We start from the raw sequence: 21,687 nt of genomic DNA, 5'->3' as shown, positions 1-21,687 counted from the left end.
GTTAGATAAATGAACTTTGAGTTGGAAATCACACTTTCTAGTTAATAACACATGTTATTTTATGGCTATGTCTTATGAAGCGAAGCGAATCATTCCAAAAAAGCAGTGCATGGTACTATTTTATAATATTTTGATGTCCCTGATTTTATCAGTAAGCAAACCTTAGAACGTATTGCTTTCAGAATATTTCACATAAAAACGAATTATAATCACATATTTTGCACGGTGTCCACATGGGTATTCTAGAACCTTCTGCACTCCTGGTCATGCTGATATAGCATCAGATCTTCTTCCCCAAGTGAGGCAAGTGGATGAGCTGAGTTGCTCTCGGCCAGCTCCCCAGAGACTGGCCAGGTACCTGGATTGTCAGTAGGCCTTCAGTGAATGAATGTAGAACATTCCTATTTGAAAACTTTGGTTTTAAAAAAGCTTAATTTATTATGCTCATTTTAATAAAAAGTATAAAATGGGTAGAGTTTGGATAGATAATAATATTTAATACGTGAAGTAGTGTTTTTTCAGTGTCATTGTATAGTAACAGAGTTTTATTTCTGATTGGATTTATCTGATAAACATGCATTTTAATTGTATCATGCCTGATGGTTTCCAAACACACATTTTTCCCTTTGACTCTCATTGAGATCTTCCCAACTACCTTAATTTCTGTGCTGTCATCACAAATTACTACAAGTTTAAAAGTGGGGTGAGAGCACGCCACTGGTCATCCCACGCATCTGTATGTCAGAAGTCTAGTGGGTCCAGAGCTGGCTTCTCTGCTTCAGATATCTTCTGGTAAAATCACGCTGTCAGCAGGGCCGCCTTCCTTTGTAGAGGCTCCAGGGCAGGCTGTTTCCTCCCCATTCAGGCTGTTGGTAGATTTTGGTTCCTTGCAGTTGCAGGACCAAAGTCTCCATTTCCTTTGCTGTCTAAAAGGTAAAGACCATCCCAGCCTCTAGAGGCCTCTGCATTCTTTGGCTCATGGCTTCCTTCATCTTCAAAGCTGGTAAGGAAGGCCAAGTCCTTCCATATCACCTCTTGTGCTCCCGCCAGGGGAGGTTCTATGCTTTCCAGGCCCTGAAGCAGGTCAGAGCACGGCCAGTCCAAGAGATGACATTGGGCCTATCTGGATAGTCACTGAGATGAGTTGGTCTCTCCTTCTGGCTAGTAGAGGTGCCTGGATGCAGAAGATGGGCTGGGTGGCAGCATCTGGGAACAAGAATGGTGAACTGGTAGGGTCTGCCATCAGCACACCCTCACTCAGAGGCTGATTCCGGCAATAAAATGCTGCTGCAAGGTCTAGCCCCAGGGTACCAGGTCACTCCACTGCCCAGGGTCCAGTCCCCAAACATAGGGGACAGTTAAGGACATCAGGGTCTTAAAATTCTTCCAATGCTGCCTCTCCTCAATACCTCCTCTCCCCACCGACTTCCCCATCTTATCACAAAGTCCTTTTGCTCCCCTCCCACCTCACCTCTCTGTGCCTCTCCACCCTGGTTTGGATTCCCTGGCACTGGGGTCTAAAGCACCGAGCAGGCCAAGGCTGATTCCCCTTTGGAGGGCAGAGGGTGCTGGAAGAAAGGCCAAGAGCATGCATTCATCGGTAATTTCTGTCCAGTCCCAAATGTAACTGTAAGAAATTCAGCTCCCAGCCCAAGCCCCATGCAGACACAGCCCTGCGAAGATCCTATTTCCAAATAAGGTCTCAATCTGAGGTTTTGGATGGACATGGATTTGAGGGGGGCACTATTCAACCCTTGTGGCACTACGGTGCCTTGTGATGTTTTTATTTTATGAGGACAGGACAGACAGTGAACCAGTAAAACAGAAATGCAAATAAGTGATCCTAGGTGATGGTTGCCTGGTGCTACGAAGGGAAAGAATTGGTTGCTGTGAGAGCAAGTGGCCCTGCTTAAGTGACCAGAGGGCTTCCTGGAACAGGCGACATCCAGGTGAGACCTGAAGGTTAAGCTCAGCAAAATGCCCAGGATGCTTGGCAGGCACAGAGGCCCTGAAGCTTGTCAGAGCTCGGCTGGTCTGAGAGTGTATGTTTTGGGAGATAAGCCAGTGAGCTAGAGCAGAGCTCAAGCTGTGGCCCTTGAGTCAAAGGTTACAGTTTTATTTTAAGGACAATGGGTCACCCTGGAAGGGTTTTTAGAAGGAGTGTTGCCCTGCAAATAAAATCACTACCCTCCCCACTTTGTGGGATATGACGTCCAGGGGTGAAAGTCTCCCTGCCAATGTGGTATATAACTCCCAGGGATGAGTCTGGCCTTGGTATTGTGAGATTGAGAATGCCTTCCTGACCCAAAGTGGGGAAAGAAATGTAATAATACAATGACTGAGGGGAGGAAGGGGGAACTGTGGTGTTTACATACAATGGACTATTGAGTAGCTGCAAGAAGGAATCAAGTTGAGAGGCATGCAACTAGGTGAATGAAACTTAAGGACTGTATGTCGAATGAAATGTCAGGAACAAAAAAGCAAATATTATCATGCCTCACTCATGCGGACTAACTGTAATATAAAAACTCCAAGAACTGAAGTTGAGAACATGGGTTATCAGATTGGGGCCTACTATAAAGCATCCTAGATTGTAAGCTCTCACAGCAGTCACACCTGTTTCAGAGTTGGAACTGTTATTTCTAAATTCTGAGATACTGCGCTGTTTGTATATAACCTGGTCATTCCCAGAAGCTTTGGACATTTTATTTATGTGACCCATGAGACCCAGAGTTAAAGCTCCAAAGCTATGAAAGTCAGCAGTACCCTACAGGAACTGTTCAAAAAGTTGAAAAAGGGACCAGACTTCAACTGGAGATATGAATGAAGCTGATCTGGATAGGACTGGGGTAGATCAGAATACAGGGTAAAGGATGAGATTGTCTATATTTTAAAACTTCAACTTCTGTATGAGATCCAAGGGAAAGATGTTTATTTGGTGCAAAATTTGTATTTTGGGTAGCACATTACCTAATTTAACTTGTGTGATCAGTTTAGTTGGACACCATAAATACATGAACTCTTGACTAGGGCATGAGATCTTGTTGGTTTGTCCAGGTTATGTGATACCCTGATATACTACTAGAGTAATTAGGGCAGTTGGATAAAGAAGTATTGCAAAGTCCCCATGGGGGATTGTGGAGAAAGGAAACAATATTCAGCTCACCCATTTTGGATAATTCCTGGTATTCTCACAAGCAGTGGAGACAACAAAACCGGTAGGCTGAGTCCTCAATCTTGGGGTCTGCACCTATGAAACTTATTCCTGCAAAGAAAAGTTTAAGCCCACTTAAAATTATGTCTAAGAGTCATCCCCAGAGAACCTCTTTTGTTGCTCAGACATGGCCTCTCTCTCTAAGGCAACAAGGCAGGTGAAGTCACTGCCTTCCCCTCTCTGTGGGACATGACTCCCAGGGGTATAAGTCTCCCTGGCAACATGGGACAAAACTCCCAGGATGAGCTGGGACCTAGCATCATGGGGTTGAGAAAAACTTCTTGACCAAAATGGGTAAGAAAGAAATGAGACAAAATAAAATCTCAATATTTGAGAGAACAGCCCTTTCCAACAGGAAGAAGTTAGAAAGGGCAGAGTTCAAATGCCCCTGAAGATTGGAGGAAGGATCAGAGGAGAAGGATGAGTTATAATAGAGAAGATAGAATTTAACAAATGAGTATGACTGCTGAATCATTATATCGATATTTCTTTTAGTCTCCAGTGTCTTGGAGCAGCTATAGAAAGAAAAACCTAAAATCGTGGAACAGTAAACCTATATCAAACTCTGAAATCTGTTTTATAACTACTTGTTACAATGTATTTTTAAATTTATTGCTTTTTTGTATATATGCTATATTGCACAATTTTTTAAAAAAAGATTTTTTTGAGTATTGTAACCAGGGGAAATCTGGTAGAGAGCTAGGCTAGATATCCCCCCTCCCTTTTGTAATGGATGGGAGAAGAGGGTGGTAAAATACAAAATTCCCTTTTAAATGTGTTGAGTTGAAAAATCCCTCTGTAGTGTTTTCCAGATTGCTTTGTGTTATCTTAGTTTGCTTGGTCTGCTGTAACAAAGAACCACAGACTGGTGAGCTGAGAAGTCTGAAATCAAGGTGTCCATAAGGCCGCGCTTTCTCCTAAAGAGGAGAATCCCTTCCGCATGCCCCCTCCCCTCCCACCCCCAGCTTCTGGAGGGTGGCAGGTGGTCTGCAGTGTTCCTTGGCTTTGGGGGGCACCTCTCCGTCTCTGCCTCTGTCACATAGCCGCCTCTCCCTCTGTCTCTGTCTGTGTCCATGTTTCCTTTCCTTGTAAGGGCCCCGGTCATATTGGATTCGGGCCCACCTAATCCAGTTTGGCCTCATTTTAACTGACAGTAACTTCAAAAATCCCTTTACAGTTAAGTTCACGTTCATAGTGCTGGGCGTTAGGACTTGAACATGCGTCTTTGGTGGGAGCCACGCTCCTGACCCGCCAACCTGTCAGTCCCCTCTTACAGCCCGACTGTAGGCTCTGGGCTGGGGGTGGGGCCAGACCAACATCAGCTTCAGAATCTGCATCATCCTCAGACCCACCCCAGCTTTGCTGGGCCTTATCCCATGGCACGGAGCCTGTCACCACTGGTACGATTGGATTCAGGGGAAAAGACTGGAAGAATCCGGTCTTTGGTTTGCGGTGCACCGGCCCTTGCGACAATAATCTCAGCCCGATATTCATCTAAAATGTTTGCTGCAAATTTAAGCACAGGTGATCATATTGGAAATAACGGGTAGGAAAAAGAGCATGAGCCGAAAGCATTAAACACGCCAAAGGTGATGAAGTGATACCTTTTCAAGGGAGGAAGGGAAGATGTACAATCTATTAGGGTGCAGAAATGTCAGAAGATTCCATACTCAAATATATTCAGTGTTTGAATGCAGAAATGAAACTATAATGTGTCTTTCAAAAGCTCTGGTGCCGGCAGGCCACAGTGGCTCAGCAGGCAGAGTTCTCGCTTGCCATGCCAGAGACCTGGGTTCAATTCCCGGTACTTGATCATGCAAAAAAAAAAAAAAAAAAAAATTCAAAACAACACCCATGTGAAAAAAAAAAAAGCTCTGGTGCCATTCTGCACTTTTTAACAGATTAATTGCTGATGTTAATTTTCTATCAGAAAAAAAATTTCTAGTAGCTCATCAATAAGCATTATCATTTATATGATAACAGAAAGGCCCCAAACCAGGGACACCCCTTTATGCTGCTGCAATGCCTTCATTCCTTACCGTATTATGCTGAAGTTCATTCAGTTCTGCTCTCCCTGAATTCCATGATGCGCATGTTTCCAGGCTGGGAACTAGTGCATTAACATTAAAGTCATAATCAAGATCGCCTCTAAATATGCGTAGCAACAAATGACTCCCCCATGCCCCATGAATGCCAAGGCTGCAGCCTGAAGCAGATTTAGTGCTGGAGTGGGATCTAGTTATTTCAGAGATCCCTTGAGTGTAGTATTTTTATGTCAGTGCTCCGCTTGAAAAAATAGATCCCTCTGAGCTCTCAGTATCGACAGTCGAGATGAGCGACTTTAGCTCAGAACTGACCACTCTAGTCTTTGAAAGGATAACCTGGGAGTTGATGGGAGTGGATTTGGCTATTGACCAAATACTTTATTTTTTAATGGTAATTCCCTTCCTTCCTGCCAACCTTTAACATCACCGTGATTTCAACTCTGTGGTCACTGTCCTATATTTCTGAGGATGTGGAAATTGCCTGTTGTTTAAGGACCTTGCAACACCATGAAGATGATGCCCTGCGTCATCCCATCCGTCAGAAAAAAATGAACATCCTTGCATCTGTAAAAATTACTTCTATTGATGTGAGATATTTTGCATCCCTTGTGGGTAGAATGACTTAAATTCATGTTTAGTTGTCCTCCAAATTAAACAAATTAAAGGAGGGTAGCACAACAAGAATATGGCCAAGAAGGCAGATCTGTAAATAAAAAAAAGAAATTTTTTTCTTACACATCAGTTTATGCTTCTGATTAGGATGTCGCAGCCAGGTGGGTGGCGGTGAGACCTGAGAGCACAGGGCAGCCCCTGAGAAGTAGACCAGAGGGTCTTGGCTGGAGCCTCATTTGCAGACTCGCCTGGGCAAACCCTCAGGGAGGCAGCCCGAACCTTGTCTTCTGAGGCGGGATGTGCCCCCTGCGAAGCATGTGCATGAAGGGGAGAGGGTGGGTCCAACCTCTGGGCCTGGAAGCAAAGCTTCAGCCCTGGGAGGGAAAGGGGGCTTCTGGGTAAATAATTCATTTCTCTTGGGATGTCTTCTGTCCCAAACTCCACAACCAGGGAACATATCTTAGTCTGGGATGGAATTAGGAGTGGAGTGTAGGTAAAATAGCAAGAGTTGTTTCATGAAAAACCCTATGAGAAATCAGATGAGGCCCTGCATTGTCGGTGGGAAGTCATTGCCTATGAGCACACATTCATGAATGTGTGTGATACTTGCATCCACGTGTGTACAGGTAAGTCTGGGTAGTAATAAAGATCAGTAGCTTAGATAGTTAGTATACATTATGTCGTTTAAGACTCAGTACCATAAGAAAAATGCATCAATTTCCCCACCCTTTGAAACTAACAAAAACAAAAAATACTTCCTTATAATTTGGGGGGAACCAGGAATCTTTCGAATATTTCCATGATGTCTCTCGTTCATGGTCACCTTGGTTGATTGCTTACCTCCAAATCTAATGTCTCCTCTGTGCACAACTCTTCCCTTTTTTTATGCCCAACACCCCAAAAGCAATGGTCTCTGCGATATCCATTCCACAGACCCCTTTTTCATTCTCCCTGGCTGTGGTGTTATGGTATTTTGGCACCACTCAGCCATGTAAATGATGCCCTATGCCCATTGCAGTAATGCCATTAGCCGCTCCTGCCTGCCCAGCCTTAAGCCTGGATCACTGCCTGCCAACCTGCTGTCAGCCACTGACCACTGCAGATCTCTCCAAGTATATGAGAAATGAAGCTCCTCTGAGGAATGGGAGAGTAAGGACACATTCCTTTCTCCCGAGGAGGACAAATCAAAGTCAACAGATAAGAAGAAATTCATACATTGCCAGGTTTTAGTGACATCACTCAACACCAAAGGAAAAGATCTTATCCAGAGAAGTAAGACAGATCACCTGAAGAAGGAGCCTGAAGCTGACTTCCCAACCACAGAAACAAAGTCAGGGAGACAACAGAGCAACACTCGGCCTTGCATGTGAAGGCATGTGAGGGCTTGCAGCGCCGAAGATCCAGCCTCAGAATGAAGCTGTAGTAAGCAATTCCATGTGCTGTTGGTACAAGGATAGAGGATGAGACATAACCTTGCAGAAACAGAGCTCCGCATGCCATGGCAAATGAGTAGAGAAAGGACTTTTGTTTTTTTAAATAAGGAGTTCTGGAACAGTTGGTTAACCATATTTTCAAAAGTGAAACTGGACTCCTATTTTATACGAGGCACAGAAAATCAAGTCTGGATGGAACAGAGACTTAAATGTGAAAGGCAAAACTATAAAATGTTTAGAAGACAATATGGGCAACTGTTTTACCACAGAGTTGGGAAGTTTTCAAATGAGGCACTAAAAGCTTAAAATGTGAAGAACTTTATTAAAATTACGAACTTCTGTTCACCAAAACATACCCTAAAGCAGGTGAAGAGACAAACCACAAACTGGGAAAAAATATTGTGACCCATTTCACTCAACAAAGGAATAGTATTCAGAATATAGAAAGAACTGTAAATTAATAACTAGGAGGAGAAAGAGAAGGAAAGAAAAACGGTCAAAAAGCATGAAATGTCCCATAAGTGTAAGAAAACATAAACATGACTGACAACATAAATGCAAATCAAACCCCCAATAAAATCCAATTCCATACTCGAAAGATTACTGTTCTCTGACTTTTAAAGCTTTTTCCCAGCTTTGGCAAAGCCATGGAACCATGGGGCCATTTACTCACTGACAGGAAGGGTAAACAGGTTGTACTTTGGACATGTAAAGCCTAACATGTGCAAACCCCACCTTCCAGAGATTCCAGCCCAAACATGCTCAGGGAAACTCAAATATATGTGGCAGGAGGACACACACACAAACATACACACAAGGTGTTTTATGAGAGTGTTACTCATAGACCATGGCAGAGGGAGTCAGAATAAAACACAAATGCCTATCTACGGGAGGATGGGTATATGAACTGTTCATACAATAGACCCCTACAGAGCAGCAATGAAAATAAATGAATTATAGTTACGTGTCACATGGGTGCTTCTAACCAACATGAGGTTGAGTGAATGAAACCAGCCATACCTGAATGTGCCGAGCAGGAGGCCATTTATACCAAGTTCAAAATCATACGGAAGAGAACAGTATTTTGATTACCCTGGCACAAAACTGTAATGGAAATCAGGAGAATGATTAACAGAAAATTCAGAATAATGGGTACCTCTGGGGGGAAGGAAGAAGGATGGAATCATGAAACTGGAGTAAGGGGCTTCTGAGGGATAGATATCCTGGTGATTTTTTATTGTTGGTTTTTAAACTGTACATACCTGTTTATATATGCTTTTGGCTCTACTGTCCAATTTAAAAATAGAATAATAATTGTGGCCCAAACATTTCTGGACTATTGATTAGCATTTAATTGTTTTATACAGCAAGTGAAGTTCTTTAGGTATGCAATAAAGGGACACAGTTCCATTAGAGTAATCGATATATCATTTTTTTTAGAGAAGGAATACTATATTTAGCCAGTAAGTGTTCATTACCTCTAACGTATAACAATCAAAAGAAATGGAATGAATACATGCTTTTAAATGAAGGAATCTAATGTAATTAGTGGCTTTGAATTAGAAAAGCTCTCTTGTTCTCCTTCTCCATTGAGCCCTCCTGTAGCATTCATATCTCAGCTAAAACACACAGATGAAGATCTTCTTGTCTCCCTTTAGAGAAAAAGAACTCTTTGAATGTTGACACTGGAATGTTCTAACAGCTCTTGTAGGTACTCTGTGGAATTCACACAATGTTAATGTTTGAACTGGTTCAATTCTTTGGGGAAAAAATGGTGCTTCAAATTATTTTCACTCAAATATAATTGTAAGGACTGCTCTTTAAAAGAGTCATATGTATGTTAATTTTTCAGGCAAGAACAATTTGTAATTAAGGTACCTAAGTGATTTTTATACACACACAACAACTAGTTACACACACACACTTACCATATGCACTTATGCTGTTTGCATGTGTCCTGACAGACTACTAAGAAGAATTTTTCTTCTAATAATTTATGGTAGACATAATTGATAATCTTGTTTTTCTAGGTTGTAATTAATGAGTAAAAATTATAAACCTTGGAGAGAACATTATATAAGTGTTTGTAATTAAATCCAAGCATTAGAAAATATGAACACATTTAGGCAAAAGTCCCTGTGACAAACCCAAAAACAAACACATATAGAAGCACTTTCATGTACTACATTAAAATCTAAAGAAGTGATATGTATTTTAACATTGTGTAACATCGGAATAGTAATATCAGTTTTAAAAGTGCAGTAAACACTCAGAAATCCACACATTTTTAAATAAATCAGATAATGTCAGAATATATAAATGAAGAAGCATGGTTTTCACAAACTACGCATTTTTTTTTAAACCTTGGAAACGTACATAAGCATTTCATGTGTGTGGAAAATTGTTATTTTAACACTGGAAAATTGTTAGTTTAACGCTCAATCTTAAATATCAGCTTAAATTCGTATCATCCATCTATTAAAATTGAGGACAGCCTTCTAAAGACACATAAAAAATAACGTACACCTAATTTGGTCCCTTGGAGGCACAAATATTTAAGATAGTCTGTTACTCAGAGAGCAGTTGGTTGATCAGTGAGCTATGGTTTTCTCACTGATTCAGAGCTTTCTATGAAGAATAGAACTTTCTGTGGAGATGGAAATGCATCTGTGCTGTTCAATAGTGAAAGCCACTAGCCACGATCAGTTATAGAACCTTTAAATTCACTAATGTGATTGAGGAATTGATTTTTAAAAAATTTTATTTCACTTTAATTTAAATGTAAACAGCCATGTGTGGCTAACAGTTACCATATTGAGCATAGAAAGACTATAGGAAAATGAACAAAGTGCTGCCCTGAAAGCAAAGTGAATAGTTTTTCATCTTTTTCATGATTCCACCAGTGTGGTTTGGAACTGTACACACCCCAGAAAAATCGTGTTCTGAAGGCTAATCCATTCCTATGGGTGTGAACCTATTGTACGCAGGACCTTTTGGTAAGGTTATTTATATTAAGGCAGGGCCCAGGGTAGATCTTAATCCTCATAGAGGAGTCCTTTGTAAATGGGATAAATGCAGAGAAAGGGGAGAGAGAGAAAGCCATGGAAGCCAAAAGTAACAAAACCCGGTAGAGAAGGGAGAGACCTGCAGATGCCACAACCTTGCCACGTGACAGAGGAGTGCAGGATTGCTTTTGGGAAGAAAGTATTGTCTTGATGATGCCTTGATTTAGACATTTTCATAGACTCAAAACTGTAAGCCTGTAAGCTAATAAATTCCCATTGTGAAAAGCCAACCCATTTTATGGTACCTGGTTTGCGTAGCTTAACAAACTAAAATACCATCCCGATGATATGGTGTTAATTAACGTGTGGCTTAGCATTGGCTCCAATCTCGCATGACCTTCAGTGGTGTTTTTGGTTTAAATTTTATTCCATTTTAATTAGTTATTTAAATGTCAGGTATTTGAAACTTACAGTCTCCTGAACTTGGAATTACAATGATGCCTTTCAAATATGGAATATTATAAAGCTGGGTAGAAACCTTCACAAAGCTCTTCTGCAAGCATAAAACCAAACAAGCTTATGAAGCCAAGGCAGACAAAGCTGATAACAGCTGGAGCTGGGAACACTGATCTCTTGTGGGTCCCATGATGTTTCAGCAAGACTGAATCACAACTTGCAGCATAACCACAGCACTGACTGGCAAGGGGCAGGTGCTGCTGGGTCTACACTACATTGTCTACATGATGGCATGAGCCTCTCTCCACTCAGCTCCTTAAGCAGCTAGGGAACCTATAATTTACATGCTGGGCTGTGAGGGCATTTGGGCCTCTCTCAGGTCACCTGAGTTGTTTCTGAATCAACCCCTCCTCTGCTCCTTCCTCATCAGCCTGCATCGGTGGTGAGCTGGCTCAGGGCTTGGTTATGGCAGGGGGAACCGTCTAAGATGGTCAACAAATGAAAAGACAGCATTAACTTTTTAGTAAACTTTGAAATTGTGAAATTCTCTTGGAACGCTCATATCCAAGAGAAATACCCCATGGATATAAGAAACCCCTATTTGAGACCCTTTGTCCTGGGAAAGGGACAAACTTAACTGTGGTTCCCAGAATCCTTGAAGGATGCACAGAATGAGGGGAAGCAAGGGAAGGGCTTTCCGTAATAGGTTTCAGATGGCAACTGGATTTGTGTTGCTTAAGGACTCTAAATCACTAACCCAGGCTCAGCAAGGAGGAGGGTGGCATATTTGGCTGACCTGGTTGAAGGAGAGAGAACCTAGGGCACATGCAAGCACATTTGGGAATCTGCCATAATGATATGGTCTTAGGGCAGGACAAGAAATCACTGGAGTTTCTTGGGCAAAATAGAGAAGACAGGTGCCTGCCTCGCACTGGCAGATGGGCACACATGGTCTGGGTTTCTCTGGGGCTCAGAGGAGAAGGAGGGGTTTGTCTACCTGGCAAGAGGGAGAAGAGGTTTGTAGAGCTGTTCTAGTCATTGACTGAGCCCTTCGCTCACCAAATGTTAACTGACCTTCTATTATCTGCCTGGCACCTTAGTGGACATGAGGGCGAACTAGCATGGCCGTGTCCTTGTGAGCTAGTGGATGTGTCCAGGAGACATGGTGTGCTGGATTGTAGGTGTGATGTACCCCATTGTGGGTGTGACCTTTGATTAGATTATTTCCATGGAGATGTGACCCTGCCCATTCAAGGTGGTCTTAATTAGTTTACGGGAGTCCTTAAAAGAACTCACGAAAGAGAGAGAACTCAGAGCTGACACGGAGAGCAGAGAAATGAAACCAAGTGAGATGTTTGGTGACAGACAGAAGCTCAGAGAGGAGGCTGCAGGAGTTGAAAGCAAAGAAACCCAGGAGAAAGGGCCAATAGACTCTTCCATGTGCCTTCGCATGTAAAAGAGACCCTGAAAGTGATCAGCCTTTCTTGAGTGAAGGTATCCTCTTTTTGATGCTTTAATTTGATCATTTTTATGGCCTTGAAGCTATACATTTGTAACTTGATAAGTTCCCTTCGTAAAAGCCAATTGTTTCTGCTATGTTGCAATCAGCTTTATCAAACTGAAACACATGATAAACAAGAAGACCCACAGATCAACACACTGAATTATTACAAGTGAGAGGTATCATGTAGAAAAAGGGCAAGATGCTGGAAGAAAGAGTAATTTGGTGGGGGGGCCTAATTAAATTGGAGAGTGAGGGGAGATGCCTTTGAATAGGTGGCATTTAAGCCAATGCCAAGTAGAAGAGTTGGGGGAAAACCATTCCAGGTAGAGGGAACAGTATATGCAGAGACCCAGAGCTGCAAAAGAGCTCAGTGAGCTAGAAGGACTGATGAAGCCAGTGTGGCTGGAGCCTACATTTGAGGGTACTAAGGAAATCTGATGAGCAGGAACATGATGAAGGAAGTAAAGGCTAGGCCAAAGGGGACCCTGGGAGCCAAGTCAAAGGGTTGACATTTCAATCAGTGCAGCAGGAAGCAGGCGCAGGCTCAGTGTGTGCAGGACGGATTGCTGTTTTTGAAGGCATTCTGGCTGCCACTGGTGAATGCATGGGAGGAAGGCAGAGGGAGGTGCTGAGACGGTCAGATTAGAAGGGTGCTGCCGTAACCCAAGGGAGAGAACAGTGTGTGTGACCTAGAGGTGGATGGAGAGATATGAGACCTGGACAAGGAGGACTTAGATTTTGGAGGGTGAATCAACAGGACATTTTCATAGATGAGGTGAGGGAGGAAAATGCACCAGAATGACTCTGGCATGAGCAGTGGGGGAAATAAAAGTGCCCTTTGTAGACAGAGGGAAGACTGAGCAAAGAGCTGATGGGGGAAAAGGGTGTCAAGAAGGGTCCCAAATGTATGTGGCTGAAAGAAGTGCAAAGACCAGGAATGCAGGACTTGTCAGTGCCACCAGGAAGAAATGTGTTTTCCAAACTCTTCCCCTCTGCACTTGGGGTCTCAGAGGGTTCCTGGGAAGGAAATATATTGTCCTCTCCTGCAGCCTGCAGCCAGTGGAGCATGTGCAGATATTGACAGGTCATAGCCTAATGTTTTTCGACTGACCTCTTATTTATCTTTCAGGATCATCCAGAAGTGTTGACTTTTCGAATACAACTGGAAAACAAAGAACTGATCATAAATCTGGAAAGAAATGAGTAAGTCTAATTCTTTTTTATTGCATGATAGGAGAAAGTTGATAGCACAGACTGAAAAGTGCTGTGTAATGTGAGTTGCTATTTAGAGTGACAGAACTAAAACCGTGGATTCATAATCCAAATTTGGATGTGAGGCTGGAATTAACTTCAAAAAATTATCCAAAGGAAAAACAAAGAATTTTATCACTCTAAAAAAAACTTTATAGCTAACTCAGCAAGTTCTTCTCATAGTTCTGACAGTTCTCTCTTTTTTTTTTCATAGCCTGATTTTTCAAGGATAGAATTTAAGCAATGCTTGTTCTGTTCAAGTAACAGTATTCCATGAGTAGTTGACTTTTGGCTATCCCTGGGTTGTATAAGGAGAAACAGCTTCAAATGAATAGAAACTTTCTCTTTGAGAAATACCAAGAGTTTATTTTATTTTTCAAAGCTTGTCTCCTCAGTGGTATAAACTATTTATTTTGTCTTTTTATTAAAAAAATCCATCCTTTTGTTTTTTTTGCAGAATTATATAAACTCCCAGAAAATGGAATTATATTTTGTTCTTGAGCACATGGATATTATTATCTATTTTCTATGCCTTCCTCATAGAAAACTGTCTGCTATCTGCCTCAAGGCATAAGTAACACAAAACAAAACTAACAAACCAAACCAAACCAACTCATATTTTTGTCATCCTTTACTCTGTATGGCAGTCCCCATGGATTCCTGCGATCTGAGGGATCCCATAATATTCTAACTGATGAGTACCAGAAAAGAACCAAACTTTTCAAATAAGTGACCTGTATTTCAAGGTATATAGATCAAGCCCCCATGTGTGGTTTGATTCACAGTAGGAGCTGCTGTCTGCAAGGACAGTTCTGGTTCCTGTCTGGACCTGTCAGTGGAGAGCTGATGCTTGCTGAGGTGACAGTGTGTGTGTGTGTGTGTGTGTTTGTGTGGTGGGGGTGATCTCCCAGAGTAGGGCAGTCATAGGAACCTGACATTTGGCATTTAAGACCACTGCCTCCCCCAATTTTAAAAATGACCAAGATAAATATACGTAAGGTAGCATTACCTGGCCTTTGGGCTCTGCAGCATGCCGCTTCCTCTCGTTTCGTGCCTCCCCCTCACTGTGAAGTGAATCGGCAGCTTTTGCACACGTTCAATCATTTTATTTTGGTTTTCATTGTGACTCGATCTTAGAATAGAGGTTCTAACACAGGTGTTAAGGAATCAAAGATCTGAACAGAAATCAGCTTATTGCTTTTGATATGTCTCTCTTGGTGTGTACCTTTTAGTACTCTTTAATTTTTCAGGTGAGAATATTGCGGGTCTCTTAATTTTTTGTAGCTTCTTTGCATATGGTTTTGAAAATATCTCAGTAGAGGACGCAAGCTACCCCCTGGAAGTAATTTTTTTTTTAAATTAAGGCAATGCAGTTGTGGCATAATTTTATTCTTGGCCTGGTGGCTTAGTCTCTTTCTCTCCCTCCCTCGCCATTTTGGCACGTCTGGTTCTTCTAAGCCTCTGAATTACAAGCCTCACCAGCGACTAGTGATGATGCAGCCTTGTCTCTCTAACCCTATTGGCCTTCTCCTTAGTCCTCCACCTACCCAACATCCTCTGCTATGGGTACACTCAGGAACAGCATCTCTATGGTCACAGTCACTCATCCGTCCTCCCTGTGTGATTGGCTACCCTCCCCTGGAGGCCACACCCTAACTCCGCCTCTCCTCAAACTGTATATAATCCAGGGCTCGTCAAGCCTCGTGGTCTTTAGCTACTGGCGGCCCTGGCATAAGCATCTACCAACAATAAAGCTACCTTGCTTTATGCTTTAATTGGCTCGGCCTCCAGTCCTTTAGACCCGCAGCGAGGTCTCCTGCGCGCGCCCCTTGGACCCAGACCCCCGGCTCGAGCCCCTTTTCTGCGTGTGGCAGTGTCGTCTAGCAAGCAGTGAGAAGCTGAGGAGTAGAGGGTCCCCAATAGCTTAGCGGTTGGGCCAAACCGCATGCAGTTATCTCTTTGGGAATTTCATGTTGACATTTGGATTTAAGGAGCTCTTTTCATTGCATTTGCTCCTACTGCAGGACCTTTGTAGGGATGGGGTGCACATGTGAATCAAGACAGGTTCCAGACATTTTAAAGGTGCTATGATTGCCAGTAGAAGTCCAGGAAGACTTAATACAAACCTTAAGTTATGTGTTTTTAATATAAAAAGGATACATGTCCAATGCAGAAAATTGAAAACTGTAGGGGGTAAAAACAAGCCAAAACAAACAACCACCAATGGACTCTTACTACTGAAGACAAGCCAAGTTAATTATTTTGGTGAATTTTCATATGTTTTTTCCCCTTATGCAGAAGGCTTTGCTGCTTTTGTCTTCCCAGATGTTATCATAATCCATGTGTGATTTGCTCTCCTACCTCTTCATTTAACTTTATAACGGGTGTATTTTGCATGGAGAACTCCATTTCGTAGGGCCCATTGGGTTTTCTGTGTCTGGAAGATAGTTTAATGCACTCATTCAGGATTCCCTGTAAAAATGCTTGACTGTCCAGTTTTGCAGTCATCATAAGACATACCGGCAACAAAACAGTGGCTAATTTGTATAAAATCTCATTTTCAAAGCTGTCTTAATTTGCTAACTTTTAATTCTGGGCCCTTCACTAGATAATCTCAAAACTAGAAAAAGTAGGAAACATAAAGCCATCTCTCCTCAGTTTATTTCTCTCTTCTGGGCCTCACTATCAACCTACATTTTAGAAAATATATGAAGTGTGTTGAATATGTTCCTGTGAATTCTACAGCTTTATTGTAATTAGGCTGCTAATAGCAATTTTAGAGAATCTACCTTGTAAAAAGTAAGATTTTGATAATACTATCATTTTAGTAATCTATCCCCCAAAATACATTCATATAACACCTGTCCTAAAAAAAAAAATTTCCATGACTATTCCAGATGAAACTGCTCTTTGAGGCAATGAATACCAAATATCTACAACTTTATAGAGTGAAATGCTTGTATGCTATTTTTAATGCTGACACTAAATGTAATCATCTGTCCAATACATAACAGAATTAATTTCTATGGCCTTTGGTCCAGTAGATCACCTGAGAGAATTTATCCAAATGAAAACTTAAGAATGTAAAGCAGGGGCCATATCATATCAATGTTTGCAAGAGAGGGACCAGCCAACCAGAATAAACAGCTGGCAGATCAGAGGGTAAGCTGCTTGGTATCTTGCCCCAGTGCCTGCAGGCCAAGATTCTGCCCTCTTGTTCCAGGACATCCATTGTAGGATGTTTTCCAATAGTGGAAATTTGGTAGCCTCCTAAAACTACATTGCCAGGAGATTGACTAAATAAATTATAGTTCAGCTAGGAAATAGAATCATATGTCACAGTGAAAAATTATGATGGCGGTCCTTATTAATGTGAAAAATATTCATAATACAGTCAGTGTAAATGACATGTTAGAAAATAGCTTATGTGGGATTCCTCATTTTTCTTTAAAAATTGCATGCATGGATATCTATGAGAGTAAGATTATGGAGGAATTTACTTTCTTTATTGTCTTAATGATTTACAACAAGAAAAATATTACTTTTAAAATTAAAGAAGAAAAGAACTTCTCGTTTTAAAGGGAAAAAGCTGTTGTAAAAACTTGATAATGGTTGAAAAAAGAATGTTGAATTATTTATTAGTCATAAAAGATGAGAGTGAGTTTTAGAAAGGCCCCCACAACTTTTAAAGGGCTAAAAATCTCTTATCCATTGAAATTGGACCCATTGAAATTGGAATGGTCTTTATATATATATATATATATATATATATATATATATATATATATATATATATATACCCACAGATATTTGTTTTAATTGCAAAGTTGCCTAGAAATTATAACCAAACTAAAGGTGGGTCCATCCTTTAAATCATGAGAGCCATAACCTAAAGCTAATGCCATAGGAGAGCTACCTAATTAACCCTACTCAACAGTTCTTCCCCTGTAAACCAGTTCTTTGTGGAGCAGGGCTGACTTTTTATTAAGTTGTCGTTTTAGGGAATCTATTTTTATTGCCTTCCAACATCCCCAATTTACACAGGGCTCAGATGCTCTTCGCTTAAGATCCCTGCTTGTGTAACTGTAATCGAATGTTTAAAGAAACACACAGGTTCCCCTGGGAAGTATTTTTCACAGCATTGTCTGCCTAGGGAACCACAGGGACTGGGTTTATAACTTCTATAACTCTAGCCGCTCCCCGTGGGCCCTTGGGCCATTTCTCAGACAGGTGCTCTGTGCAACTGCCTCTTTGATCAAAATGCTTTATTGAAGAGGCCGGCCGGTTTAGACGTCCATTTTTCCAGTTCAGGATAATTAAACATGATGGCAGCAGATCACAATCGCTGCATTTCCACCCACACCCCGAGCTTTCTGTTTTCGGTCCCCTCATCTGACTCGAGGCAGTGGCCGTGGGAAGCCTAAGGCCTGAGGAATTTGTATCTGGCATGTCTCTGAGCTGGAAGAACTCAGCCATTAACTTTTATTCTCTCTGGAATAATTCCAGGCATCCCTCAAGGCTCGACTTCAATTAATATTCGCTCTGGAATAAAAGAAAGGGCATTTTTAAATTGGCATAAATAATGGAGAAGGCTTTCAATTGCCAGCACCTCTCAGGATAGCGTGGTGAGGGTAGAGCGATGTAGCTGGGTGGTGTCATGGGCTAGCTCTGCAGTTACTTGCGTGATGATCCGTTGTTTGCTTTTGACCCTGGCCACGCCGGACAGCTGGACTGGGATGGCTGCGGGTGGCCTCAGGGCCTCGTGCAGCCTTGTCCTGTTCCCTGGGGCTGTCAGGCATCTCCAGGAAGACGTGAGAGGTGAGCCCATGACATTTCCTGGCACCGCAAAGTAGGAGGAAGATAACTGCACTCTGCACGGCAGGACCTGGATTATGGAGATTTGAGCAGTTTGGATCAATGGGCCAAGACTAACAAGATGAGATTTAATGGGGATAAATGTAAAGTCGTCCGCTTAGGTTAACAAGAAAATAAACTTTGCACGTTCCATTTACCAGCAGTTCTCATGAATGACACCAGAGGTTTTCACTGGTTACAGGCTCAGCAAGAGGCCCCAAGAGGAGGTGACTGCTAAGACAGTGGCCCCCACCTGAGCCCACAGAGGGGTCATGGCAGGACCTGGGCTGGGCTGGAGAGTGGTCACTGCTCTGCATGGTGACCCTGGCCAGGCCACATCCAAAACACCGACCACTGTGCAGTCCCCACCACGGCCTTTTGAGAGCGGCCTGCCTCTTTGCTCTCCTTTCCCCTACTGGACGTGCTCTACCTCTCCCACACACCGGAGATGTCCTCAGAGGTCAGGGGCAAGGTCGTAACTTCCCCCCTCACCACCCATCACCTGGTAGTAGACACCCTATAATGTTTATTAAATGAGTAAATGATAGAATGTCGATGGCCTGGACCCAGCCAAAAGCGAGTCCCCTGCAGGGCCAAGAGGTCTATTCTGGGTGGTGGGAAAAACATTCAAGGAAAAAGCTTCTGGAAGGGAAAGGAAAGGGTCGGGGTCAGGAGTCCAGGCTGTGACAGCCAACTTTACTTCCAACAAAAAGCTGATTAAATCCTCTTGGTTTTGTCATCTGTGAAATGGCATAAATGTTTGCACAGTCAGTGCTGAGAGATTAGAGCTCAGGTTATTTTGACGATTAGGTTTGAATGACTTGATAATATATTGCTATTGATCCCACGATATTGATGATTTCACCTAATTACACCCTTGGCTTCACTTGAATTGTTTTCTGTTTCAGTCGTCCTAAATTACTATAAATCTTAATGATGGCCAAACATTGTCAATTCTGATACATTCTGGAAAGGACTAGCTGAGTCCAAATTTTGGATGCCTTTTGTTCTGGCAGTCTTAACTTCATAATCTTGACATCCATAGGACCTAGGATATTCAAATCTTTGTTTGGATATACAGTGGTGTTCTTTTTCACTTCTACTCTTACAGAATAAGCTTTGCTATTCTCTTAGAACCACCTGCTCTCATTTGCTTGCTTGGTCCAATTGCTGCGTAAATGAGGACAAAGCTGGCTCAGAAACTGGCCTATCTAGTTTCATGTCTCCATCTGTTGGCTGCCCTTCTACTGTTCCCAAATCATTACTGAGTCCTTATTAATTTATTAGTGAAATAATTTGTTCATTCATTCCTTTAGCCATTTGCTCTAATTCCAGACACTGTGAGTGGCACTGGAAAGAAATAGAGACATGAACAAAGTAAAGTCGTTGGCCTCATGGGGGGTTGACATGGAGCCCAGCAGAAACAGATAATTGCAAAAACAGTCACTGAAGGAGTGTTGGTGCTCAGGAAGAAAACATAGGCCCTTGACTGAGGAAGGAGGACTCCTAATGAAGCAACTTCTAACCCGGGCACTATGTAGGAGTGAGCCTGGGAGAGAAGGGCAGAGAGTAGAAAGTTCCGGAAAGAGGGACGCTTGTACGTGAAGGACCTGAGGGAAGAGAAAGGGGCTTTGAAGCTTTTCAGAACCTGAGAAGGTTAACGTGCTGGTCAGCAGGAGCAGTGGGGGTGGGGAGGGGGGAGAAGGCGGAAACCAGTCTGCACGGGATCTTATTGTCAGTGATAAAGACTGTGTGTCTTTTCCTAAGGGCAGTGGGACACTAGCGAAGAAAGGCCTGGAGCAGTGTCACATTTTTAAATTAAGTTTTTCCTTCATTTATTAATTTTGATCTGCAAACACTCTGGAGATTCGTATTTTTAAGGGCCCTTCTGATGACATTGGAGATGGTTGGGAGAGGTAAAGAGTGGCTGTGGGAAAGAGGTCATTTATTGCTGTTGTCCAGGAAGAAATGATGATGACTTGGACCAAACAGTGTCCACAGAAAGAAGTAGAGAGTGGAGAGATGCTCAGGAGGCAGAACGGACAGAATCTGATGAGTACCTGAATGTGTGCAGTTACCGAAGTGAGGAAGAGATCAAGAGAATGCTTCTCTGTGAAATGCTGGAGAACAGTGAAGCCCTTGGTTGTGATAAAGAAGCCTAGACAAAGACCCAGAACTTATCCTTTGCACAGTGGCCAGGGAAATACAAATGTGGATCACAGCAGTCCCTAGAGCCATGGAGGAGTGGACATTTGGGTCTAACAGAATCCCCTCTGGAGGTGACCTGCAGATGGTTATCAGGGTGGGCATGGCATTTGTCTGGAGTCCACGGAGGTTTGCAGCTGAGCTAAGAATAGCAGTGGCTGGTGGCTATGAGCTGGAGGGCAGGAGTCTTCAGTCAGTGGAACAGGGTGGGCATTGGCCATGGTCCTGGAAGTGTCAGGGCAGCGGTCACAACCCAAGGCAATGCTGCTGCAACATGTCCCAAGGCTGGGAGTTGGGATGGCCCCCAGGGAGTGAATGGGGAGCCTCTGACCTCCAGGTTCACTCACAGGCTCTACTCCGTGTCCTTCATGTCATCTGTCTTTGGGCAATTGGCACTGCCCTCCACCAGGAGCTCACACACAGACTCTTACCCTCTTGAAGTCTAGGGCATTGCTTCTGGACCAACCAACTGAGGAGCTTGTTAACAAAGCAGATTCCTGGCCCCCTTCTCTCTTTTAGAGCAAAACCCCAAGCAGTAGGACCTGAGGATCTACGTTTTTAACATGTTTCCCCGGAGGACTTTGGTCCCTCCATCACACAAACTGCAGTCCTATGCTCAGTCGCCGAAGATGGCTAGATAAGCATTTCCTTCAACACGTTATTGTTATGCTGCCCAGCACTGGCACTGGCTGGGAAATGCCAGCCCAGTTTGGGGCTCCTGTGTTAGCCGATGCATCATTCAGGGAATGTTCTTTCCTGCAGGGAGTTTGACCTCTTCCAGGTTGCCTGATGCCTAGAACATAGTAAGCTCCATCCCCTCTCCCAGAGGGGCCACTTCCGTCCCAGCTCCCACAGCCGGTGGGCAGAGCAGGAGAAAACTCTCTGACTGAGCATAGACTCGGGGACCGATGCCCGCTGTGTGGACACCAGAGATCATGTAACCAGCCCAGGCTCCTTCAGGTTTAAGTTAAAATCTCTCTGCCATAACATTTGAGATCTTTCTAATTGGACTAAATTTCGTTTCCAGATAGGAACTAAATTCCCTTGAGCTTCCTCCCTCATTTCAAGTCTTTGAAGTGATACAGGCATCAGAAAAGGTCAGAAAGCC

At 42.9% G+C, this 21,687-nt stretch overlaps 1 protein-coding gene across 1 annotated transcript in view; it reads left to right on the top strand.

Moving 5' to 3' along the window:
• ADAM12 (ADAM metallopeptidase domain 12) overlaps positions 1-21,687 on the top strand; it is a 357,082-nt gene that overhangs the window by 86,892 nt on the left and 248,503 nt on the right. Inside the window, exon 4 of the mRNA XM_077124465.1 lies at positions 13,399-13,472. Within this exon, the coding sequence (XP_076980580.1) occupies positions 13,399-13,472 (74 nt within the window). The remainder of the gene's footprint in view (positions 1-13,398; positions 13,473-21,687) is intronic.

The sequence above is a fragment of the Tamandua tetradactyla genome, chromosome 13, assembly GCF_023851605.1.
Source record: "Tamandua tetradactyla isolate mTamTet1 chromosome 13, mTamTet1.pri, whole genome shotgun sequence".
Lineage (NCBI taxonomy): Eukaryota > Metazoa > Chordata > Mammalia > Pilosa > Myrmecophagidae > Tamandua > Tamandua tetradactyla.
The sequence above is the reverse complement of the archived record's forward strand: the minus strand, read 5'-3'. Positions and strand labels throughout refer to the sequence as shown.